The sequence below is a fragment of the Panthera tigris genome, chromosome F2, assembly GCF_018350195.1.
Source record: "Panthera tigris isolate Pti1 chromosome F2, P.tigris_Pti1_mat1.1, whole genome shotgun sequence".
Taxonomy (NCBI): Eukaryota; Metazoa; Chordata; class Mammalia; order Carnivora; family Felidae; genus Panthera; species Panthera tigris.
Window position 1 is genome coordinate 40,916,537 of NC_056676.1, and position 26,206 is coordinate 40,942,742.

The 26,206-nt window shown below is 40.3% G+C and overlaps 1 protein-coding gene across 6 annotated transcripts in view; it reads left to right on the forward strand.

The window, feature by feature from the left end:
* The first annotated feature begins 1,329 nt into the window (after positions 1-1,329).
* ESRP1 (epithelial splicing regulatory protein 1) overlaps positions 1,330-26,206 on the forward strand; it is a 64,384-nt gene continuing 39,507 nt past the window's right edge. For 5 of the 6 annotated variants that reach the window (XM_042973436.1, XM_042973437.1, XM_042973438.1 and 2 more), the window contains exons 1-10: positions 1,642-1,799; positions 2,313-2,441; positions 3,699-3,812; positions 6,844-6,958; positions 19,533-19,631; positions 19,769-19,823; positions 21,256-21,366; positions 21,477-21,609; positions 21,708-21,750; positions 23,905-24,206. In XM_042973436.1, coding sequence (XP_042829370.1) covers positions 1,668-1,799; positions 2,313-2,441; positions 3,699-3,812; positions 6,844-6,958; positions 19,533-19,631; positions 19,769-19,823; positions 21,256-21,366; positions 21,477-21,609; positions 21,708-21,750; positions 23,905-24,206 — 1,233 coding nt within the window. In that variant the 5' untranslated portion in view covers positions 1,642-1,667. Of the gene's footprint in view, positions 1,800-2,312; positions 2,442-3,698; positions 3,813-6,843; positions 6,959-19,532; positions 19,632-19,768; positions 19,824-21,255; positions 21,367-21,476; positions 21,610-21,707; positions 21,751-23,904; positions 24,207-26,206 lie in introns of all 6 variants that reach the window. The other variant, XM_042973439.1, reaches the window with a different exon arrangement.

The window sequence follows — 26,206 nt, forward strand, 5'->3', positions numbered from 1 at the left end:
TCCGGCAGTGACTATATATATGCTTGCCTGATTTCACACCATGAACACAAAGGGCTGGATACCTTGGGCCCAACTAAGTAATACTTCGGACCGATTTCGGTTCTCCAATAATAGAGAAGTTGGAAACATAAAACTCCAGGAAACGTCACCTCTGGCTCTTTCCTCTCCCACGTCAACAGGTCCCAACCACATTGCCTTCTGACTTGGTGTCTGGGTGGCGATAGTGGGCGCATAAGCCTCTGTGCAGACCTAGCTTAGCTAGAGAAGGGAAACTGCTCGCAAAGTTGGCCAAATCGACACATAAGTACAAAGGCAAAGGTATGAGGAGGGACGTAGGGGTCAGAGCTGGGAACTGAGGGAAAATTTGCTTTGGCCTGATTTAGGAAAACATTAGTGTGTATGTTTTATTTAGGGCCCAGAGCAAAACAAAGTTTGTGGGCCCAGCCATGGAGAAGGTTCTAGTCTCAAGCTAGCAGCCAGAACCAAACAAGACGTGGCAATTAAGAAGTAGAAGAGAGACAAGGAAGTGGGGTCCATTGTGCCTAAATTTCCTCGCGGGGACTCGTGCTCCGTAGCGCGCAGCGTCTGCGCCTTTGGGCGAAACTTGGTGGCTGGGTGTGCTGCCCCGGGCGTCTGGCTGTGTCCCCAGAAGGTGGGTAGCGTCCCGGGGTTTGGAGGAGCTCGGGCCTGGGCTCTGGCCGGGAGAGAGGGAGGGCCCACAAGGTTTCACCTACTGTTTGCACTTAAAGGTGTGTGGGGCTCGGGAGCGGCTTTCCCGGTGCTTGGCAATTGCCCCTGCCGCTTCCCGGCTATGGTTGGCCGGTGCCTCCCTCCGCGGTTCGCCCTCTTGGGGCGCCGCGCCCTGAGCAGCTCCGCACCCCAGGCTTCACCTCTGGCCTCTTTTCTCCTCCCTGCGCCAGGCCTTTTCCCTTGACCCTTTAGAACCCCCGGCTTAGTTCCCCCACAGTCGACATTTTTCCATGCCCCCCATCCCTCTCGATTACCTCCAAAGGGGTGACCCCCACAAGCGACTCCGGCCCTCCCCTCCGCGCCCTTCACCCCTCACCCTTTTCCCGTCTGGCCTCGGCTACCCTTCGGGTGGCAACCGTCTCTTCCCCGCCCCTCACGTCTCCCCCTCCTTCCTTCTCGCCCTCCTGTCTCCATTCATCCAGCCATTGTCTCCCGCCCCCTCCTCCCCTTTCCCCAGGCGGCCTCCACCCCCACCGCTGCCACGTCGTAGTTTGAAGGAGCCAATGGGCCGGCGCCGCCAGGTGTCTCTTACCTGCACCACGTGGGGGAGGGGGAAGGGGCGGGCAGGTAGAGCCACATCCCAAAACAGAAAAGCTTTCAGCCATTGCGCGCTCCACCCGGGGTGCAGCCCAGCTCCTGGCTTTTTGCATAGACGCACGGGCAATTGAATACAAAAAGGGCTGGCCTCCTGCGCCCTCCTTCCCACCCCCTTCCTGCGCAGGGTGTGGAGCACCGACCAGGTGTGGGCTAGGGTGGTTGGTTACCGCCTTTTGCACCGGCGGCGGCGAGGAGGGGGGGGGGCGGGCGCTCTTTCTTCTTTTTCTCTTGGAAGAGGTTTTAGCACGGGTTTTCTCGTTCTCACTTCCACCCCGCCTCACCGCCTCCCGACCCCCCTCTCCCCCTCCCCACCTATCGTCATGACGGCGTCTCCGGATTACTTGGTGGTGCTTTTTGGGATCACTGCTGGGGCCACCGGGGCCAAGCTGGGCTCGGATGAGAAGGAGCTGATCCTGCTGTTATGGAAAGTCGTGGATCTGGCCAACAAGAAGGTATTCCTCCAGATTTCTGTCCAATTGATAGGAGTGGGGCAAGAAGTTTATTGTAGAAGTTTGGAGAGTCGGTAAACAAGTGCTCTCGTTTAGCCACTTATGAGGCTGGACCCGAGGCCTACAGAATCCAGAGTAAAACCAAACTTGTTGGCCAACGGCCTGGGAACCGTTTCAGTAATCTGAAATCTGGCTCAGGTGGAGCGGCCGGGCGCAGCCGAGCCAGGTTCTCTGCCCGTCGGGGGACGCCCCGCGGAGCCGGGGTGAGATCCTTGGGGCTCGGGTTCCCACTTCTGGGCCTTTCCGACCTGATCCGGGTGGGGGTGGGGCCGGAGGCAGGGCCGTGCCGACCTCTCTGCCACCGGAGCCGCTCGCGACGAGTGAGCTTTGATTCTGTGGCCAGACCCCTGCAGCCGCGCTGGCCGCCCCAGCAGGGGAGCGAGGAAGGAGGGTGAATATGGAGGCTTCCAAATTGAGGAAGGGGGAAACTGACCCCAGTTTCTTTCCGCCCTGGAGGTGGGACAGTTGCATGAAGTGCTAGTTAGACCGGATCAGTTGGAGCTGACGGAGGATTGTAAAGAAGAAACGAAGATCGACGCGGAAAGCCTGTCCTCCGCGCCGCAGCTGGACCAAGCCCTTCGACAGGTGACAGCCTTGGGCCGCGCGGTCCACCTTTATCCAGGCCACCCCGGCGTCCCCCGCAAGGCAGCCCAGCCACACCAGGTCCCACGCCCTCGCCGGCCGGTCCACGCACATCCCCGGGGCAGAGTGGCAAGACGCCCAACCGCGTGGGTGGAAACCCGGCCTTGGAGGCCGAGGTGGACCTCTTGGGAGGAGGTCGCTGCTCCTCCAAGCCTCCCAGCCCCTAGCGTCGTGGGCCCAAACTCGCTAGTTTTCGAGTCTTTCCTGGGGCTTCAGGAGCAGTCGGGTTTTACCAATTGAATGAGGAGCAGAGGTTGAATCCTAGCGCCCCCATCCCGAGGCCCAGACGCCCGACGCGCCCGTCCTCTGCGGGGCTTTGGGTGTGTGGCTCAACGCTAGGACAGAGGGCGCTGTAGTGTAGATGAGCGGGTGGGCCCCGCGAGGCGTGCCAGAGACGGCCCCAGTTCAGTGGGAAGCTGAGGGTGCCTGCTTGGCTTCAAGCTTCTGAACTCCTAAAGGCACGGTTTGGGTTCCCTTATTACTTCTTCAGTGGCTTTGATCCTAGCTGGGGAGGGCTTGCAGACCCGAAGACGTAGGGCTGATCGTTGGGTCACTGTGAAACTGGTGGAACCCCCTTAACAGAATTGAGGTGACCTAAAAACCTGCTGCTTCCTGGTTCTGACGGGTACTGGATCAGGGATAGGGCGGGGCGCTAAACACCTGTGCACAGGTGCGTGTCCGGTGCTCTCTTGGCCTGTGCGCCAGGACACGAGGTGCGAATTAATAGGGGAAAGTTATCATTTGGGATTGTGTTCCAGGGAAAGTGTTGCCAGACTTCCCAGAGGTCTGTATACCCATTAACCACCTTTGCTTATCAGAAACTGGCATCTTTCTTAATCTTGAAACATCCGAACATAAAATAACACCAGGGAATGATGTAATCTGAAGGCAACCTGCTGATGAAACGAGACCCGACTTAAAAGTCTTGAATGTGGATTTAGCGCAAAAGTAGACGGGGGCACTGAAGGGAGAATGTCTATACTAAATTCTCCTGCGGGTGAACTGTGGCTTGATTGGAAAGCTTGCCAATCCAAAGGATTCTAGATAGCTTGTGGGAACGGAGCCTTTCTTTCTAATGTTGCCCCAGCACTGGTGTCCTCTTTTATGGCAGCGTGGTTTTCGTTGGTTACCAACACGTGGGGCCACTTTGCCGGAGTTTGTAAATCCTGCTTAAGTTGCATCCCTGTGTCTTGTTTACAGTTTAACCAGTCAGTAAGCAATGAACTGAATATTGGGGTTGGAACTTCCTTCTGTCTGTGTACTGACGGGCAGCTTCATGTCAGGCAAATCTTGCATCCCGAGGCTTCCAAGAAGGTAAGAGTGCTGGCTTCTCGGAGAATGATTGGACCTTCCTTTGGGGGTGACTGGAGGCTTTTTTTTCCCCCCCATGGTTTATCCAAGTTTCTCCATTTTAAAAAAGATGTGTGTCGGGAGTTATTGTTTCCTGGCAGAATTTCAGTTTGAGAAGATAACAGAGGAATAGTGGTAATGGTTTCACAACAGTGTGAAATGTAGTTAATGCCACTGAACTGTAAATATTGTGTTGTGTATATTATTGAATGTTAAAATGGTAAATATTGTGTTATGTATATTTTACCACAAAAAAATCATGACCCTTTAATAGAGATCTTTGAGACTGCAGTAATTTTATAGATACCTTCTGGTGACTTAACAAAAGTTTTTCTTTTTGTTTTATGTTGTTTTTGAGATGGTTGACATTCCCCCTCTTCTAAGCATATTAGCTGAATTTTGACATGTAAAGTAACAGCAGGTAGGCAGGAGAGAACATTTACTTTTAAATTTTAAGACATTGTAATATTCCCTTCTGTAGAAAATGCTAGAAAGGAAGGAGCAAAGAAAAATAGTTTAATTAAACCTTGTTAATCATAACTAATTTCATTAAAGAGCTTTGTACTGTGTAAAGACCTAGTCATATAACTAGTGAAACATTAATTATAGCATACTGCACTTTGACTTAAAGTAAATATTCAAAACTAATTAAATACTGTATCATAACAGTAGGGTCAGCCTTCATCTTTTACCTTTGCTGGTCTTTCTGACATAGAAAAGGGTATGGAGTGAAAAAAAACATAATCTTACTGTAAAAATGTGACTCCTCTCTGGGAAGAATACTGAGGGGCTGTGGGGAAATGGAGACAGCAGAGGGCAGCCCCAATGTGGCCAATCATTGCTAATATAGTTGATCTTATCAACTTAATTAGTTTGAGCTGTAACTTTTTATTGTGGTAGGCAAATACTGAACTTGAAAAGATGAAGTATTTTCAGGAAACTGGATGAAGCAAGTCTTCAAAGAAAGATTCAGACTGACAATTGATGTCCCAAGTATAGTGACTAGTCAGTACAGATTTTTCTTTTTACCTCACTAGGGAAATGGAAAGAAAGGAGTTAAATATATGATGACAATTTCAAAAATTCAAGGGAGAAACTCAAGTTCCTAGATCTTAAAGGTTGAGAAAATCACTCCTCTTATAGCAACTTTTGTAATAACTTGGCTAAAGGGGTGGCCACGGAGAGTGTTTTTTGTTAATTAAATGTTAGACCAGTTGCTATCCCCTTGATCCAGAAATAGATATATGAGGATTTTTTTTTCCCCTTTCAAATTCTTTTGGAGGGGATAAAACTTAATACTTTCCCTATTTGGCTTGAGGAAAACAGCTGTTTTTGTTATTTTAGATGGGCTGCTTTAAAATGTGGGGAAACCTCCAGAGAACAATTGAGACATTTTCCTGAATCACTTCTATTAGGATTTTCATAAAGAAACCTGAACCAACTTAGTATCCTAAAACCAGAAACTAATTTAGTATCATAAAGGAATTCTATTCATGGCAGGGGGGAAGGGGGAGAGAAAATGGTAAAACAAAATAATCCTGCCATTCAGAAAACAATATTATTATTTTTCTCTAATATGAACATATTTGAAAATATTCTTCCAGGTTTTTGTAGAAAAGCCTCATTTTTATAAGGAGCATTCATACTACACACACTTTTTAGCCTATTTTATAATTAGTATAACATCAATATCTTTTGTAGGAATTAAATGTTAAGTATTTTTAAGTGGATACAGCTATTTAAAATCTTTTATTGTAAAATGTGAGTTATCAACAGGTTTTAAATGAACATTTTTGTAGATAATCCTGAAGGTTTCACCATTTTTTTAAGTAACTGTTTTGAAAACTCTGACCATGGTACAATGATATCTATTTCATTTTTTTAAAGATTTTATTTATTTTTTTGTGAATCTCTACACCCAACATGGGGCTTGAACTCACAATCTCGAGATCGAGTTGTAGGCTCTACCAACTGAATCAGCCAGGTGCCCCTGCCAGACATCTATTTTAATTAAATAATTATATTTAATTATTTAATTTAATGAACAGGTGTACATCTGATAGATCCAATGAGGAAATCTGAATAGAAAGAGACATTGTATAAATGTTATGGTTGCAAACATTAAGTCTTTATTTCCTTGACTTTCTAATGTATAAGTAGGTAGAAATTCCCAGTAAATCAGCAGAAACTATTTTGAAATTGTAAGAAAAATCTAAATTCAGTTTTAAAAAATTCATCTTTGACAGTTATTTGATGGGGTTTTTTCCTACAAAGGGAAACAAAAATGCATTAGTACAATATTTGCCCAGACAGTTGAACTTGCTTAATAAGTACGAGAGTAGTACTAGTAGCTAAGAACAGTAGGTAACTATTTCTTCTTTACCCTTGAGATTTGTGATATCTTTTTTTTTGTTTTTGAGTCTAATTTGAGTTCTCAGGTATAGCTAGAATATTGGTCACAAAACTAATGTGGGACTATAATTTGGCACAAAATCATGCTTTTTAGGTAATCAGGAATTTACTATCTTGCTCTGATTTTAGTATAAAAATATGAGTGTTATATGAGCCTAGTATTTAACTATGTTTTGTAACTGAATCCTATATCTGGGTAGACACTGTAAATATAAGCATCTTTATGAGAACTGAGAGGGCTAATGTTGCTGCCTGAAAATATAGACTGTATGAAATGATTATGGCTGAAAAGAGTGTAATTTTATCAATTAGAAAATGTATGACAGCCCAAATATAGCTTCAGAAGTGTTTTGAATGGAATGTGTAATGGAACACAAATGTAATCTATTGCCTTAAAATAAGATAATTTTTTTCCATGACACTTGTATATAGGATATAATACAGTACTAGAAAATAGTCACTCTTATATTTAATTTTAAAAATTAATTTTGGTAAAATATACTCCATGCCATTCTTAGGTTCCTAATTATTAGAGAAACATTAAATTCATTGAGTTAACAGTGTCTACCTTGTCCTTCCTCAGAATGTATTATTGCCTGAATGCTTCTATTCCTTTTTTGATCTTCGAAAAGAATTCAAGAAGTGTTGCCCTGGTTCACCTGATATTGATAAACTGGATGTTGCAGCAATGACAGAGTGTATCCTTTAAGTGATTACCCAAGAATCCTTTGAAAAGGTAGCTCCAGATAAAATGGCAATTCAGGAAACTTTAAAATCCTTTTGTTAGTGTATGAATGAAATTGACCTGTCCAAAATTTGTCTACTGTGCTAGGAAGAACTAATAGTACAGTTATAGACATCTTTCAAAGTAGCTTTTATGCTTATTTTTTTTATTTTAGAGAGAGCGCCTGCACGAGCAGGGGAGAGGGGCAGAGGGAAAGAGAGAATAAGAATCTTATTCTTATGCACGGAGCCTGATACAGGGCCCGATCCCATGACCCTGGGATCATGACCTGAGCTGAAATCAAGACCCTGATGCTCAACCAGCTGAGTCACCCAGGCGTCCCTCAAAGTTATGATTTAATTAATTTAAATACTGATTTAGTGTGATGGATTTAGAGTTGGATTTTTGTGAGTTGAACATATCTAAAATAGATTTCCATTTCACATTATGGGAGTGTTTTTGGTTTTTTGGTTGATGAAGAATGTGAAGACTACCTTCTTTGATAACGGATTCCAAGGCCACTTATTCTTGATTATCTTTGTTTTAGGGCTTATTTTGACACCTTTCAAATGGATATGCATTTTTTTAAATAGCGGAATATATGCTCTTTACAAACGTTTCATTGGTATTTCTTTTAACCCTCCTTGGGTTTCTCAAATACATATGGTGATTATAATGAGTCCTCTTTTGAGATGGTACAATGAGGTGGGGACTTTACCCCAAAATCCTTTCATTACCAAAATAGCATATTTGATGCAATATGTATCCTAAAAGTAAATTTTATAATCACAAATCTTGTAGTCATGAATGACTGACTCGTCATCTTCCATCCAGTAAGTTTTAAAAGTGCTAACTAATAAGCAGTCATGTGCTAACATCAGATGTGAAATTGAGTAATAGAAGGGTTGGGCAACTTACCCAAAGCCACTATGAGAACAAACTTAAAATTGCATTTAAGTTCTTTCAGGAACCTGTGGGTCATAGATGTTTATTCTTAAACTTTCTCACTTTTTAGGAGCCAAAGCCTGATTCTTGTTTTATTTCAGAATTTCCTTTCCTGATTGGAAAATGTTTGCATGTTTTTCTTAACCCCTTGTAAGCAGGTCAAACCCATTATGTCTACCTTCTTTCTGGAAGTAGTTAGCTGGAAATTTGCTTTAGCGTCCCTAGTAGTGCTGGGAGATGGATGTAGTAAGCTCATTTTGAGGGAACTTTTATAAGAATTAAAAGGTTTGGACACCAGAAAAATTCTTACTGATTGTTTTGTTGGTTTGAATGCTGTATTAGCCTGCTAGGGCTACCATGACAAATACTATATAGGCTATGTGGCTTAAACAACAGAAATTTTATTTGCTCACAGTTTTGGAGTTTGGGAAGTCTAAGGTAGACAAAAAGAGATCCAAAAAATCAATAGATGGAGGGAAAGTCTAATAAAGTTATCTTAATTTAGAAAAAGACAATTTGAGTAGAAAAGGCAGTATATTAAGAATTGTTTATCCTTGACAATTCAGTATCCTCTTTTAGCAAAGAAAATCTTCCCCTAGTAATTATAGGTCACATGGTAGTAAAAATTTCCACAGCTACAAGCAAGAGATGCTTATATTTGGGTTTTTTGGTTTTTCTCAGTGTGTTGACAGTTCAGGGAAAATTTATTAAAAGTTCATCCTTTTTTTTTTTTTTTTTTTTTTTCTCCTTGGCTTCTTGTGACCTTCACGTGTATAAAATTTGGGGCTATTAGTAAGCATTTTCATTGTGGTGATCTGGACTTTTTACTTGCTCTCTGCTTTGCACTGGTATATAGTACTTTATAAAATAAAATTGAATTATCTGACATTAAATTTTTTTTCGTTTTTATATTAGAGAGAGAGAGCATGAGCAGGGGAGGGACAGAGAGAGAGAGAGAGGGAAACACAGAATCCAAACCTGGCTCTAGGCTCTGAGCTGTTAGCACAGAGCCCTATGTGGGGCTCGAACCCACCAACCTGAAGATCATGACCTGGGCCGAAGTTGGATGCTCAACCAACTGAGCCACTCAGGCACCCCTGAATTATCTGACATTTAAGTAAATAGATATAGGATGCTATGACAATTGTTGTTTTCTTGTCATTCATGTTAATCCTAGCTCTAAAACTATTGTTGGTGGTTCTTTTTCAAGTGCCATGAAGATGAAAATCAGAAATATTTGACTATAGTAAACAAAGAAATTGTGCATAAAGCAAACTTGGACTCCATTTCAGACATATCACACTTGGAGTATGATCTCATGGCCCTTTAGTAATGCATTCATTGGAAAAACTAAGGTATTTTCTTTTTTTCTTTTTTTAAGTTTATTTATTTTGAGAGAGAGTATGTTCAAGTGCATGAGCAGGGGAGAAGCAGAGAAAGAGGGAGAGAGAGAATCCCAAGTAGGCTCCACACTGTCAGCACAGAGCCTGATGCTGGGCTCGATCCCATAAGTCGTGAGATCATGACCTGAGCCAAAACAAAGAGTCAGCTCAACCAACTGAGTCACCCAGGCACCCCACTATTTTCTGTTTCTTAAATAGCTTAATTATATCCTACTTCCTTTGGGCTTACATTGGAAAAGTCTTAGATTTATAGTTTTATTACCAATCAGAAAATTGATTTTAATCTTAAATGTTCTTATTAATGTTTTATCTGCATATTTTTTCCCCACTTAATGGATAAGAAATCTTAAGCTTTCCTAACAGTGGTTTTTATTTTACATTGCAGCTGTGACGAGTTATTTTATGACTCCTATTCAGAGGAATCATTATTTCCTTGACTAGACCACCAAAGTTCCCAGCTCAAAAAGTCATAATGGGGCTTCTGGGTAGCTCCGTTGGTTAAGCATTGACTCTTGATTTTGATTCAGGTCATGATCTCATGGTTCGTGAGTTGAGCCCCACATCAGGCTCTGTGCTAATAGCACAGAGCCTGCTTGGGTTTCTCTCTCTCTTTCTCTTTGCCCTTGCACTGCTCATGCTCTCTCTCTCAAATAAATAAACTAAAAAACACAAACAATCATACCAAATATGACTATCTACTTGTCCTTATCTATGCATAGGATTTCTACAATGTCTGGACCAAAGAGTTCTTTCAGTTCACTAAATATTTCCCTTTCTAATATGGAAATGACACTGAATTTGGAAACCTAAAGATGGTCATTACACATCCTTGATGGTTTTGCCAAGTAGATGGAGAGTCATTTGCTCCTGAGGGAATGAATACCTGTTGGACCAGGTAAACCAGCAAGGGAGGGAGAGGCTCTTGCCAACCCTTGGAAAGGAACAAGTAAGAGAATACGTAGCTTTACTTTCCTGGGAAAGTTACTTACCTTCTCCAAGCTTTACTTTGATCTCAGGTATTCCCAAATGAAAGCTTTGTAAACCACTAGGAGCTATGTAAATGAAAAAGTATGACCACTTTGATAAAAGAAAGGGTTTAGGAATTTCTTGAGTGCGGTTCTCGTCCTTATTTTAGTGCTTATTTCCCTCTTTTGTCTTTGTGTTGGTTCTGAGACCACTTCTGGTGTTAGTTGTTGGGTCTCTCTGAGTTCTTCAAGTTGCAGTTTTGTTACCTGCTTTTTAAATTATGCAGTCTCAGCAGACAAGAAGACCTCATTTAGCAGATGAACGATGGGTAGCATTTTGTAAGCTTTTTATTTAATCAGGTGAGGTGGTGAGGGTGTGAAATAGGGATTGAGGCCTCAATTTTTATTTTTTATTTTTGGAAGAAATTATCTTAGATTTTTTTGGAAACAGTTTTCTCCTGTGGAAAAGACCTTTCGATTATGGGACTATTTGTATAAATGACTTCTTTTATCCATTTAAAAAAAAGAACCCTATTTTCCCCCCAGTGGTGGATGGAATTACTTCCTCTTGGTTTCTTAACCTATTTTTTCTTTGCTTTGTTGTTCATGAACTAATTTATTTTCATTAATCAAGACCTCTTCCATTTTGTTTATTGTACTTAGCCTTTGGCAAGAACTTTTTAATGAAGTCTGGCCTTGTAAGGAGAGCAGTGAGCACTTGTGAGTTAAGTGCTTACTGTATGTGCCTCCAGCAGCCTCATAACCAGTGGGGGAGTGTCGCCCCCTTTTTACAGCTGGGAAAACTGAGGCTTAGAGTTAGAAGTGTCAGCATTTGAGCCAGAGTCCTTCTGAGGTAAAAACCGTGCTCCTTAACTAGGGGGTAATATTCTAGAATTTACAGAGCTCACTTGAAGGTGGTGTTACATGTTAAAATAGATGATCTCCCTTGTAAGTTTATATTCTGTGTTTCCTGAGCACGTGTTGAACTATTCAGCAAGAAAGAGGAGTGAATAGAAATTTTGTAAAATTTTTATCCAGTTGGATCCGTAGGTGCTGTTTATTATTAGCAAATGCCATTTCACTAGTACAGCTTTCTATTATCAGGATAAAAAAAAAAAAAGGCACTAAACCACTCTTGTCTGCCTGTCCAAGGGTTAGTAGGGGTGTGTGTGTTTCACCACTTATTTATTTTTTTAATAAATGTGTCATACTCATGTTCTCCCAATCACTTTTTTTTTTAATGTTTGTTTATTTTAGAGAGAGAGAGAAAGAGACACAGAGCACAAGCAGGGGAGAGGCAGAGAGAGAGGGAGACACAGAATCCAAAACAGGTTCTAGGCTCTGAGCTGTCAGCACGGAGTCCAGTGCTGGCTTGAACTCATGAACCCCAAGATGCTTAACCAACTGAGCCACCCGGGTGCCCCTGTTTCACTACTTCTTGATGAGGGTGAAGGATTGTATGTGTGTATGCATGTGCTAACACAGTGATATTGGCCTGTTTTCCCATATATTAAAGATCAAGATAAAGCCTTACCAGCAGAATGGTTGAGAACACAAGCTCTCAAGTCAGATTTATTGGGGGTGAATTTACTATACCTCTTAGCTTCATTTTCCCCATCTTAAAATGGCCATGCCTATTATAAGGAATAATAAGAGGGGCACCTGGATGGCTCAGTTGGATGAGTGTCTGACTCTTGGTTTCTGCTCAGGTCATGACCTCCTGGTTCAGGGGATTGAGCTCTGTGTCAGGCTCTGTGCTGGTGGCAGAGAGTCTTCTTGGGATATCCTCTCTCTCGCTCCCCCTCTCCCCCCTCCTTCCCTCCTTCCCCCCCACCTCTGACCCTATCCTGCTCATGCTCTCTCTCTCTCAAAATAAATAAACATTAAAAAAAAAGAAGAAGATAGTATATGCAAACACGTAGCCAGTGCCTGGCCTCTCACACACTTTCCAATGTTGCTGTGATTATTCGAACCTCACCAGGTTGTTGGGGATGAAGAAAAACAGCTTCAAAGGACTTCCTTGTTGATTTAAGACCTTATTTAAACTATTTTACACTTGAAAATTTTTTTTAACTTTGAGCGAGTTTGGATATAGACCTTTTAAAGCCTCAGGTACATGTTAGTACAGCTAATCTTCAAGGTTAACTTAGCTTCTCCAGTTGTAAATAGTGTGTGTGGTTCATTCTGCACTTACTCGCTTATTCTGATAAATCCAATTGCATAAACCTTCATTGCCCTTCTTAAAAGGGGGAGGGAAGTACCAAATCCTCCTTGGTACTTTTTTGCGTATGAAAAGGATTTTAAATATCGCCAAGTGTACAGTTAAGCTAGGTTAGTAGTTGACCTTGTTCACTGGAGGGGGAAAATTATCTTTGGCATCTCATCGGCATGATATGAGCCAAATCCGCAAATACTCTGGTTTGTGGTCTGTAGTAAGTGACTAGAAATACTGTATATTCTTGGCCAGCACTCAGAGTTATGTTAATTTTGTGTGGTTATTTTAATTATAAAATAATTTACTTTTAAAATCGGAGTTTGGGAATTTCAGGATAATTTTTTTGGTTTGTTTTAGATGGCGTTAGAAGACTTTGTTACCATAGAGTCTCTCTTTTCCTAATTTGTTTATCCCACATACGTGTCTTTTTCTAAAGTGGACATTTTCACTCTTTTGTGGCATCAGCCCATACTTCTATTTTATTTCTTTGAGATTACAATTGAGTCATCAGTTTTGTGTTTTGTTAAAATAATACCTCCTGAAGTAATATTCGTTAGGATCGGTCTTATTTTTTCCCTTCTTGGAAAGAGTAAGCTTCTGGAAATACAGTTAGAAAACTATGGGTTTTTAGATTCTTTTTCCAGCATTTTATTACTGGTATGAAAAAGTTTTTGTTGCCTTGGCTGTTAGTTCTGTTTGACAGTGGCATTCTTGATTTGCTTTTTTCAATTTTTTTTTTTTTTACGTTTATTTATTTTTAAGACAGAGAGCATGAATGGGGGAGGGTCAGAGAGAGGGAGACAAAGAATCTGAAACAGGCTCCAGGCTCTGAGCTGTCAGCACAGAGCCCGACGCGGGGCTCGAACTCACGGACCACAAAATCATGACCTGAGCCGAAGTCGACTGAGCCACCCAGGCGCCCCATTGATTTGCTTTTTTCAAAGCCTACTTTAGTATGAAAGGTTACTTACAGAGCCTATTTTTTTTTAATTATGGAACTCAAGGGTAATTTATCACTTGCTTTTTCCCTTCTTTCCTTCACATAATTGTAGGAAATTCAGTTCTTTGTTGGAATACTAATCCAACTTTTCTCTTGCCATATTGTTTGTTATTCTTTTTGTTCATTAGCATAGGTATTTTATTGTAATATGTCTGGCAATTAGGCAATTGGTGTTTTAAATCAAAGAGTAAGAATAGAATGGGAGGAAACAAACTTGTCTTCTGAAGGGCCTATGACAGGAAAAAATGGCGTGGGGTTGGAATTTCTAATTGGGATGCGATTATAATGTAGCTTTAGCTTAAAGAGGTTACTTAAAAGTGAAAATTAATAACCAAATGTGTATTTTTAAGCAGTCAGAAAAGGTAACTTTTTGGCTGGATAAGCTAATAGTGGCGAGTTTTTGGTGATTCACCCCGCCCCGAGAGAGTTAGCTAATATTGATGAACTCTAAAATCTCACACTCTGAATTCCACCTTCAGCTATGGTATAAGTTTGGGTCAAATCCTGAAATCTGTTTCACTGAAAAGAGTGCTAAGGAAAATGTTCCCCCTACTCAGATGAAGGCAACAGCTGGACTTCTGTAAGCTCAGTGTAAATGCAGCACTTTGCTCAGTTGTAGCCTGAAATGTTAGTTTTGTCCCCACCATGTCTGGCTTTACCCTTCCTCATTTCCTCATGGCATTTCTCATTTGTAAAGCTGGCTGAGCCTGTTCGTGCTGTTGTGGTTGCCTCGAGGGCAGAGTGAGTAAGTTGCATGATGAGCCATAAATCAAGGGGCATAGACTCATCTTTCCTTTCCTCAAGATCAGACGTGCAGCAAGTAATTCAATATATAATTATGAATTGATAGAGGAAAGAATTGGTACTAAAACTTTTTTTTTTTTTTTTTGCTATTCTTTATTTGTCATTCATGTTAAATTCTGGTAAGGATTATGGATTGAGCAAGCCTTTTGAAGAGAGGGTGTCTGTGTGTGTAAGTGTGTGTGAGTTTTGGTTTAGGTTTGGGCATGCAGGAGGTTGGGTGACTTTTAAAAGTTGTCAGGAGCTTAGAGCTGCTGATCCTTGGTGTGTGATGTCTTGAAGGGAAACATGTTGGGACGTGTTATGTGGAACCAAGTTAGCCAAATGTCTAGAACATATTCCTACTTTAAATGCAGAATTCAGTAAATAATCCTTCATCTACCAATCTTTGTCTACACAGACAGGATACTTTACATTTTTACTTTTGATCTTTTTTCACTTGACTTTGATATATACATTTAGAAAATCTCTCATAAAGTATTGCTTAAAATGAATTAAGCAAAGCTGCTTCTCTTGGTTCAGGGAATTATGTACGCATAGTCAGATCAGAGCTGTATTGTAATCCCAGCTCTCTTACAGACGAGCTAGTGGACTGGGTAAGTTATGGAACTTCTCTAAATCCTAGTTTCTTCATCTGTTTGGTTTTACTCTTATCTATCTGGTAGGGCCATTGCAAAAACTGGAGGAAACAGTGTGTGTGGGGTGTGAAATGTTTAATAAATGTCATCATTTATGTCACTAGATTCTGGGAAATGATAGGTGCTGTGATAGATGGATAGAGAACAGAAGGAGGTAGGGGCCTGTGCTTAGGAAATATACAGTACAGTTGAGGACAGAAATATTTTATGAGAATGGTAATATCTAATCAACTCTTAAATTGACGGTTGCAGCCTAGAGCAGTTAGGGAGGGTATTGTTGCTGGGTAGGAGTTACCTATGGTCTAATTTGGTTAGGGGATTAGAAAGATAAGAGAGCTTCATAGACTAGTTAACTGAGGAAAGGTGAGAAGGCTAGAAACCTCTTTATAGGAGAGAGAAAACAGTGGTTTGAATGGAATATACTCTCCCCATTCCTATTCCTTCAAAGCTTGATTTCAACCAATATTCTGTTTGGGGATAGAATGTTGTGATGTGGTAAACGTTCCTGTGCTGTTCTGCTTTTTGGCCATCTTCAAGCAATCGCTCTTCGTTTAGGCCAGAGGTCAGCAAACTTTTTCAGTAAAGGTCCAGATAGTCAATAGTTTATACTTTTTGTAGGCCACATATGGTCTCTGCTCATATTTTTCTTTTTATAATCCTAAAAATGTAAAATCCATTTTTCTGTTTTTGATCGTCCAAAAACAGGCTGACCATCAAGGGTTGACTCTTGCAATGTTTTTCTTTCATTTCCTAAGATAGGGTGTGTGTGTGTGTGTGTGTGTGTGTGTGTATTTACTGATAGGGGTTTTGATACAGCACTGTACAGGTCCTTACATGGGATTTTTTTTAGCCAATTTTCTTGAAACTCTGTTCAGTAATGGTCTCCTATATTATAAAAATTTTCTAGGGGTGCCTGTGTGGCTCAGTCGGTTAAGTGTCCAACTTTGGCTCAGGTTATAATCTCAGAGTTTTTGGGTTCAAGCCCAACATCAGGCTCTGTGCTGACAGCTCGGAGCCTGGAACTGGCTTTAGATTCTGTGTCTCCCTCCCTGCCCCTCCTCTGGTCACGTTCTGTCTCTTTCTTAAAAATAAATGTTTAAAAAAATTAAAAAAAAACAACTTTCTCTGATCATTCAGTGGATGGTGAGGGGTGAAGTTGGAACAATTGGGAACCATTAGCCTATACGAGTGGTTCCCAACCTGGAGTGATTTTTGCCCACTTGGGGACATTTGGCAATGCCTGGAGATATTTTTAGCCAGAACTCAGGTGGGTAGAGGCCAGCATGCTAGTAAAAATCCTATAGTACACAGGATCCCCACCCTATGCACCACCACCCACCCAACCCAAACAAAGAATTGTCTTGGCCAATAGTGCCAAGGTTGAAATAAAAGTGATTTATACAGTGGGATTGGTCTCCATTTCTTGGATACTTTTCTCTTGATTCCATCGTAGCCCCTGACAAGGCCAAAAGCAATTATTCTAATTGCAGGGTTCCAGGGGTGCCTGGCTGGCTCAGTTGGTTAAGTGTCTAATTCTTGAGTTTGGCTCAGGTCCATGATCTCACAGTTCATGGGATCAAGCCCTGAGTTGGGATTCTCTCTCTCCTCTTCATCTTCCCTGCCCCCGTTCGCACGTGTGCGCTCTCTCTCAAAATAAATAAACGTTTAAAAAAAAAAAAAAGAAATTGTAGGGGTGCCTGGGTGGCTCAGTTGGTTAAACATCCAACTCTTGGTTTTGGCTCAGGTCGTGGTCTCGCATTTCATGAGTTCAAGCCCCGCATCTGGGATCTGGGCTCCATGCACTCAGTGCAGAGCCTGCTTGAGATCATATCTCTCCCTTTCTCTCTGCCCCTCCCCCTCTCATTCTGTCTCTCTTGAAATGAATAAATAAACTTAAATATTAAAAAAGAATTGCAAGGTTTCAAGGGACTGTTCAGTGGCAGGGTTTGCGTGGTAAACTATGGCTAGTCACAGCTAGTCCTTCTTAGTTCTGTAAGGATTCTTAAAGTACCCCTCCTCACCCCCTCCCTTGCCTTCCCAGAAAATTTAGGGCAGTTGTCTCCCCAGAGTATCTTCATCATTTGTTTCTACTGTTTCTGTCCTGTCGTACTTTTTGAAAACAACACTGGATTAATACTTACTGTATACCTTCCATGGATAATCATTTCATTTTATTTTTAAGATTTTATTTTTAAGTAATCTCTACACCCAACATGGGGCTCCAACTTACAGCCCCACGATCAAGTGTCACATGCTCTACTGAGCCAAGCAGGTGCCCTGATAATCATTTTAATGACCCGTTCCATGGTCATTGCTCAGGTGGAAGCATCCATCTCCTGGGATTGATTTTCTAATTCCTGAGGGGTCAGCACATTTATTTCATCACTAGATGATGTAAACGGTGGGATTCGGGGGTGGGGAGTATAGAAATTACCATTTCAGCTTGATGATTATCCTGTGAGTATACAAATAGGCATCTGGTGAGTTCAGAATTTTGGTCATAAATGTGACTCTCAAAGTGTGATTATTATGGGTTATGAAAGTTGGTTACCCAAGGGTTCTAGGATGAGGGGGAGGACATCGCTTTTTATAATGCCTGCTTTGTGCCTTGGACTTGTTTTATCTCATTTAATCTTCACAAAAATGCCCAGGGAGGTAAAGATTATCACAGCTTTGGCTTTTCAGATAAGCTGAAGTTTAGTAGGGTTAAGTAATTTGCCAAGGAACATATGCCTGCATTTCTACATGTAGTATATTTAACTGCAGAGAAATGTAGCCGGATGAGGGGCAACACAAAGTGAATTTGCACAGCACCGTGGGAAAACAACGTCTCTTTAGTGGAGAAAGAAAGGAGGAAGGGGGGGTGGAGCTTGTGGAAGGATGAAATGGAAAGGGATTTTTAATTGAATGGAAAAGGATACTTATTGCTCATTGAATTAACTCCTCAGATGATTGGTTATAATGCTTGGTGGAAGTCAGGCTCTCTGAACTGTTTGAATCTTGTATCCTCTTTGATTGCTGTGAAGTAGTGCTTTGAAGTTTTTCTTAATGTCTGTCTTCGTTTTTTACCCTTATTATAAAATACCAGTTAGAAAACTAAAATAAAGGCAAACAACCACCCAGATTGCTGTTTTCATTTCAAATTGGAGGAAAGATAGGTCCCACAGTGTTATCTGTTGTATACGTTGTGTACTATATTATGAAATTTATGCAAATTTATACATAATACAAAGTATGACTGTAGTATTGAAACTTAGAAATAACAAAATTAAACATTTTAATGACTTCTTAAGCAACCATTTTGTCAAAGATACATGCTTCTTTTAGAGAGATTATAAATTTGTAAAACTTGATGTAAATCTCTTCTGGTCCCACTCTCCAACCCAACTTAAGCCATGCATTTCTCAAAATCCATGTATCCTGGCTTGCTCAAAGCATGTATTCACTTGATTGAGAGGCATATTAGCCATTGTTTGTTAGCTCTGAGTATTTGAATTCTTTCTACAAATTTACTCTCAAAGGACAAGCATTTGCTGCCATCTAAGAAGGCTATACTATATGGCTCTATAAATCTGGTAGGGAAGTTCTGAGTAAAGGTGGCATAGAAATAGTGTCATCACTAATCTGAAGTTGTTTTTTTTTTTTCAAACAGCCTTAAAAAGCCTTTTGATGCCTCATGATCTTGACTGATGTAACTATCTTTTTTTTTTTTCCTTTGAGAGGGAGAAAGAATCTAGCAGGCTCCATGCCCCGTGCAGAGCCTGATGTGGAGCTTGATCTCACAACCATGAGATCATGACCTGAGCTGAAATTGAGTCAGACACTTAACTGACTGAGCCACCCAGGCACCTGCCTATCTATCCACCTACCTACCTGCCTACCTACTCATCCATCCATTCATTTGAGAGAGAGTGGGGGATATTTATTTATTGAGAGAGAGAGAGAGATGTAACCATATCTTTAAATTTTTTTTAATGTTTATTTGAGAGAAAAACAGAGCTCATGTGGGGGAGGGGCAAAGAGAGAGGGAGACACAGAATCCAAAGCAAGCTCCAACCTTTGAGCTGTCAGCACAGAGCTGGACACAGGGCTCGAACTCACGAACCATGAGATCATGACCTGAGCCGAAGCTAGATGCTTAACCAACTGAGCCACCCAGGCATCTCTAGATGTAACCATATCTTTAAGTCAGTATGATCACTGCCTTGGATGTGCTATAAAGATAATAGGATGAAGAGGTTTACTAACTTTGGTGTATACTAGGTAGTTTGAAACTAAACGAAAGTGCTTAGTATTCATGCCTTTGCTACTACTCAATAAATAGAAATTTTATTACTAGTCGTGCCTCAGGATAGGATTGATTAGGCCATTTTTTTATATATTTGCCCAAGAGGGAAATTGGAGACTCCAAAAAGTGTGGGTGAAGTCCAGACTGATAGGAAGCAACTATTCTGTCATTTCAAATAATTCTTGATCTCAGATGTATTTTACTTGGCTTCTTGGCTCTGTGTAAGTTTAATTTGGGGTTAGAAGCAACCTCACGTTACTTCCTCAAAATGTTTCCTTAACTTAATATCCCAGGTTTAAACCTTGAGAAGAATAGTTCAGTCTCCCGGTATGGAGCCTCTCAAGTTGAAGATATGGGGAATATAATTTTAGCAATGATTTCAGAGCCTTATAGTAAGTATTGCTGTTTTAACAGTTGCAGACGTAGAGTTTGATCCTGCCATTTTTCCCTCATGTATACTTTTAAATCTCCTGCCATATCTTTGTCTTCCTAATAGGTAAAATGATGACTTCTGTTTTCTCATTTTTAGATCATAGGTTTTCAGATCCAGAGAGAGTAAATTACAAATTTGAAAGTGGCACTTGGTAAGTACTAGAGTGGTATTCGGTTTGAGCCTTTTAATTTGTTTTATTCATATTGTGATATTTAACTCTTCTTGTAACTTCACTAAACCTTTTGGCTATCCATTGTTAAAAATATTACGTTATTTATAAAAGAAAGTTGTATCTTAAAGTGAGCTTGGATGTTGGCATTAAACTTAAGTGGAATATTTGTATCTCTAGTCACTATGACCCATAGGTGTTGTATCTGTGACTCTTGCTTTAGCCTCTCAGAACTATTCATCCTCTCACCAGAGAACTTCCAAAGGAAAAATCATAGGCTTTAAAAGAGTTCACAAGGCCCTTACGGAGATAATTTTAAGTATGTTCTATCAACTTCTACTTTAAAGCAAAGGAAATAACTGGCAAGAAGTATGAAATGGTGGTATCTCATTCTGATGACAGAACGGTTTGTAAATCACAGCAGCGAATCCCTGAGATTGCCTGCTGCCTGAAGTGAGCAAAAACTTTGGACATCTTTGCCCAGCGAGAGACTTTGAGGCCTATTTAGTTGGGGAGAAAGTGACTCATTCCGAAAGTGTCCTAGGACTATTAGAAATATGAATATGGGAGGAATAGCACATCAAAAGGTGTTAAAATATATAATAGGTGATTTGCAAATGACTCATTAAGGTGTGGGAACTCCCATGCATTTCCATAAACACTCTGATGGCTCCCCTGTTTGATAGGGGAGATATTTTAATGGCAGTGTTCTGACTGCATGCACACATTCCTGATGTGGGTTAATTGTCAGCTTTATGCAGATCTTAACTTTTGCTGTCAAACTGGATTTAAACTCCACTGGTATACTGGCCAGATCTCATAATAAATTTAAACGTATTCTTCTTGGTTCTAGGAACTTACTGGCTATCAGGGTATCAGGAGAACTTTGCTTTCTGTGACTTGATCCTAGGTCCTTTTGAGTTTATGGCAAGCAGGCAAGCAACTCCACTGATAGATGGTTTGTTGAGTGAGCTACCGGTGTGGGACCTGCTTTGGCACTTTCCTTTCTATAGTGAACCACCTAAAGAATACTTTGTGCCCAGATAATTTGTTTTTAATATCTTTATTTTTGAGACAAAAAGAGCATGAGCAGGGGAGGGGCACAAAGAGAGGGGGACACAGAATCTGAAGCAGGCTCCAGGTTCTGAGCTGTCAGCACAGAGCCTGACGCGGGGCTCGAACTCACCAACCGTGAGATCATGACCTGAGCTGAAGTTGGATGCTTAACCGACTGAGCCACCCAGGCGCCCTGAGTGCCCAGATAATTTTTGAGGTTCTGAAATAAATGAGGCAGTATTACAAGTCTGTCTGAACACCAAACAATACCTTATGTGTAACTAGGAAAATGGTAGGAGGGAATAGTTTGGACTCCCTAGTGCTAATTATGCAAACTGAAGTTTTGCTTGACCCACAGCAGCAAGATGGAACTTATTGATGACAACACCATAGTCCGGGCGAGAGGTTTACCATGGCAGTCTTCAGATCAAGACATTGCAAGATTCTTCAAAGGACTCAATATTGCCAAGTTGGTTTTCTTTAATCTCTATTTTGTTTAGTAATCCCAAAGGGATAATGGGTGTCCTACCATTTTTCCTCACTGTGTTTTTCCCCCACTGCTGTCTGTCCTTTTCAAAGGGGAGGTGCAGCACTTTGTCTGAATGCCCAGGGTCGAAGGAATGGAGAAGCTCTGGTTAGGTTTGTAAGTGAGGAACACAGAGACCTAGCATTACAGAGGCACAAACATCACATGGGGACCCGGTACATTGAGGTACGTCCTCACAATCTGAGATCCTTGGCATCTTGAATGAATATTAATGTTGGAAGGCTCAGAAACTGTATTTAATTAATTCCCTTTTCTTTTCTTAGGTTTACAAAGCAACAGGTGAAGATTTTCTTAAAATTGCTGGTGGTGAGTGCTTTTTATATAATGTGGCTATAAGAAGAATCTAAAATTTATTTATATACTAGAATAAATAAGTAGGGTCATGAATTTATTGCTTAAAGAAACAAAGGAATTGACTTTTTTTTTTTTTTTTTTTTATAAGTTGGAAACAAGACCCATATGGTATCAGTGACTAAATGTATACACTCACCCTAAGGCTTGAGTCAACCAACTGTAGTTAAATAGCCATTAACAATAGTAACATATGGGAGAGTCTGGCTGACTCAGTAGACCATGTGACTCTTGATCTTGGGGCTGTGAGTTCAAGCCCCATCTTGGGTGTAGAGATCATTTAAAAATAAAACCTTTAAAAACAAAATAGTATCATAAAAAGGTGAAAGGGTCATTGTAAAGTCTTGTACAAAGGAAGAGAGTAGTTCTTGAAAGAAATTAAATAGTCTGAAAACTACTTTGAAACAGTCACAGAATACCACACCAGAATACCTGGAATTGTTGTATATCTGCTTATAGTTTTTCTCTCAAGCTTCCTTAACTCATCAATGACCAAAAACATAGTACTTTTCTTGCTCTAATATGTTTGAATATGTAGTGTTTTGTTTGCAGTACTATGGTCAAAAAGAAATGGGAACGGATATTTATCTAATTATTGAGTAATTTGTTACTTTAAAAGCTGTAAGTAATGGATAAAAAATGTTAACTATGGTTTGTCTGACAGATTTTTTCTATACATAAAACTACTTTGTAAGTTTTTATTGCTCTGTTCATACAGCTTTATAACTTTCTCCTTTTAGTATATTATAAATATTTTCCCATGTAACTATTATATGTTAACTACTATACAGTATTAAGTACCATACATTATTTTAAAAACACCCCTGTTGGGCATTAAAAGCTTATTTCCAATTTTTCATGCTAAGTATGTTGCAGTGAATATTTTTGTCTCTGAATATACCACTCATTAGGATACCTCTCTAAAATTAGGATAGTTGGATCAAAGAATGTAGGTAGACCTTTTAAGAGGCTTTTGAAAATCTTCTATTGCCAAATATATACTAGGATGACTTTTACTTAAATATAGAGAACTTTTGTATCTCTGCATTATATAGCCCTGGTTAAAATCCTTGCAACTGTTGAACTTGTAGTAAAAACATCCTGTTTTCAATTTGCTGGTATATTTCTATTCTGGCACTTATTCCTTTAGATAAACGAAGGCTTCCAAATTCAGAGCTTCAAATTTAATAGTGCTTCCAGAATCCCAAAGTGATGTTTGATATTGGTTGGTGATAAAATACATTTGGAGTTGCTATGGCTCTGAGGTTCCATGATAGCTAATATTGTAAATTGAAGAAGCAAAGTTAACTAATACGTTCATGCCTGGGATTTCATGGCTTGTAGGTAGTATGATAGTTTGCTCTTAAAGGAAAATGTTCCTGGGGTGCCTGGCTGGCTCAGCCAGTAAAGCATGTGACTCTTGTTCTAGGGCTTGTGAATTAAAGCTCCATGTTGGTGGTAGATGTGCATTTGAATATTTGCTATGTGGCAATATTGTACAAAATGCTTTATGTCAGGCAGAATGTTGATAAATCTTGAAATTAGCTGCCATGTATGTTCATTATACTTCCCTTAACTTGATTATTTTTGAAACTTTCTTAATAAAACATAGTCAGGAAAATAATAACAAAAGTCACCAAAGTGCTTCATGTATAGTAACTTATTTAATTATCATAATTTATGAAGTAGGTAATTTTACCTCCACTTTTAGATGAGGATACTAAAAGATAGGGGTTAAACTTGACTAAAGTCATAACCTAGTAAATGGCAAAGTCAAGATTGGGCCCAGACATTCTAGCTCCCTGACCAATGCCCTTACCTATCATAATGACTTACTGCCTCTCTGTGAGAAGAATACAGTGGTTGGTGCATGATTTAACTGTCTGGCCACCTTCCTAAGTTAACAGGTGTTTTATGAAAACGGTAGGGGAAAAGTTTCAAACTTGTGGGAAGAGAATTCTGATTCCTGGGATGTTGTCATGAATTCAGTGGGAGTGTGAATTTTAATTAAAAACTCAAGACATTGCCAAGAATTTTGCCATTTTAAATTTGGTAAAGTTGATGTCTTAACCATTTCTCCCCATGTTTCCTGGTATTTGTGTTCCCTAGGTACGTCCAATGAGGTAGCTCAATTTCTCTCCAAGGAAAATCAAGTCATTGTCCGCATGCGGGGGCTCCCTTTCACGGCCACAGCTGATGAAGTGGTGGCCTTCTTTGGACAGCATTGCCCCATCACTGGGGGGAAGGAAGGCATCCTTTTCGTTACCTACCCAGATGGTAGGCCAACAGGGGATGCTTTTGTCCTCTTTGCCTGTGAGGAATATGCACAGAATGCATTGAGGAAGCATAAGGACTTGTTGGGTAAAAGATACATTGAACTCTTCAGAAGCACAGCAGCTGAAGTCCAGCAGGTTGGTTTTTTAAGAACATTTTGGTGCTTAGTGTGATTTATTATTTATTTCCAAGAACAAGACTACATTATTTATTGTGCTAAAATAAAACTTGAGAAATACAGAAAGTGTAAGTGCATTTTTAAAATTTTTCATTCCATAATTAAAAGATAACCACTGTTATTTTCTATATGCATAGGAAAAATACTATGTTTTTATATAATTAGAATACTGCTATAGATAAACTTTATATTCTGTTTAAAACCTACGTATCTTGAGGAGTCTGAGTGGCTCAGTTGGTTAAGTGTCCAACTCTGAATTTTGGCTCGGGTCATGATCTTCCGGTCCATGGAATTTAGCCCCCCAAGTCAGGCTCTGTGCTGACAAGTCAGAGCCTGCTTGGGATTCTCTCTCCCTCTCTCTCTGCCCTTCCCCCTCTCACACGTGTGCTCTCCCTCTCTGTCTCAAAATAAATAAGCTTAAAAAAAAACGAAAAGTCTCTTACCAATAAAAAAAGAAAAAAGAAAAAAAACTTCCATATCTTGGAAGTTTACCCATGTCTAAAAAGTTCCATTTTTAATATGTCTCAAAGGTACATGATTTATTTAGAGAGCCCATTGTACATTTAGGTTGGGGTTTTTTTCTCCTATAAGAAATTTCTAGATAAACATGCTTATAAAACTCAACTTCTGGTTGATTTCTTTAGAACTGGATGGTGTGAGCTTTTAATGTTTTTAATAACTTACCAAATTTATTTCCCAAAAGGCTTACTCAGTTCCATACTGCTGGTGACAGCATGAAGTGCCCTTTTGTCCTGTTATTGCCTTCCAGAATTCAGAGTTGTTTTTGAGGCACAGATGGGACAATCGTTTGCCCCACATGGTCCAGGCATGAAGCCATCTGCAGGGTTTCAAGCGTTTTGACTATTCTTGACTTACCAGCTGAATGGTCTTCAAGGGTCTGTTCATTTTTCCTTGTATCTGAGATCATGTGGACTTCCAATTTCTTTTACTTGGGTCCCATAGTAGAACAGAGTCACTTTAATGATTCATTTTTGTCCTCTTCACAAGCAATTAGGACACTGACTCCACTATTATTTCTATGAGTTCATAAAATGATTTTGTCCAGCTTTTTTCTGCAAAGCCCATTGTGTATTGTGGTTTGACATCATTGCCCAAAGTTGAAAAGAACGTTTCACCTGGTAGAATACCAACATGTTTTTATACCTACAGTGAACAGAGGTGACATTCCGAGCTAGTTCTGCATCCTGATGTCCTCCTGTTCTTGAACCCTAATCTATGAACATACTTCTACTTTAAGTAATTCTGTACCTTGTTGAAAATTAGTATCATAAACTCTGAATTTCTAAAATATACTAAATGTGCTTGAGGCTTCACATATTACATCCATCAGTGCCAAACCAGAGGAGGTGAAAATGAGACTTTAGATCTTTAATTGGAAGAAAAGTTTCATGGAAATCTTGGCCTAGAACAGACTACTCCAGGGCCTTGGCTACTGTATGTTGATTGGTTTGGGTATAGAGTATGCTGCCTCTGTATGACTTTAATGTGGTTTTGGTTATAGATGAGCTTCCTCTCTAACCCCATCCTACTGACTTATTTAAGAAATGCTGAGGTAATCATATGCTCTGCACTGTCATCTTCTCATACTCATACAAGTAATCATTTCATTCAATAACTATTTGCTCACCTCCTATTTGGCAGTTATTGGAAGGTGCCTGACCATGTCCTGTCCTGAGTTTGTCTACAACTATATTTATTTTCATGTTCATCCTGTAATGTTTGTTACATTATTTGTATAATTTCTTTTTATTTTTTTTCTTTTTAAATCTTGCTGTCTCTTTAAAGTTTATTTGGCTGTGTTTGTATTTATTTTTGTCACCTCTTACTTAGATAGCAACCAGACAGGGTGTGAGTGAGAAAATCAGAACAATTTTTTGGGGAGGGTTTTGATTCTATATTTCCAGTTTATAGGATGATGAAGGCTACCATAGTAAGTTC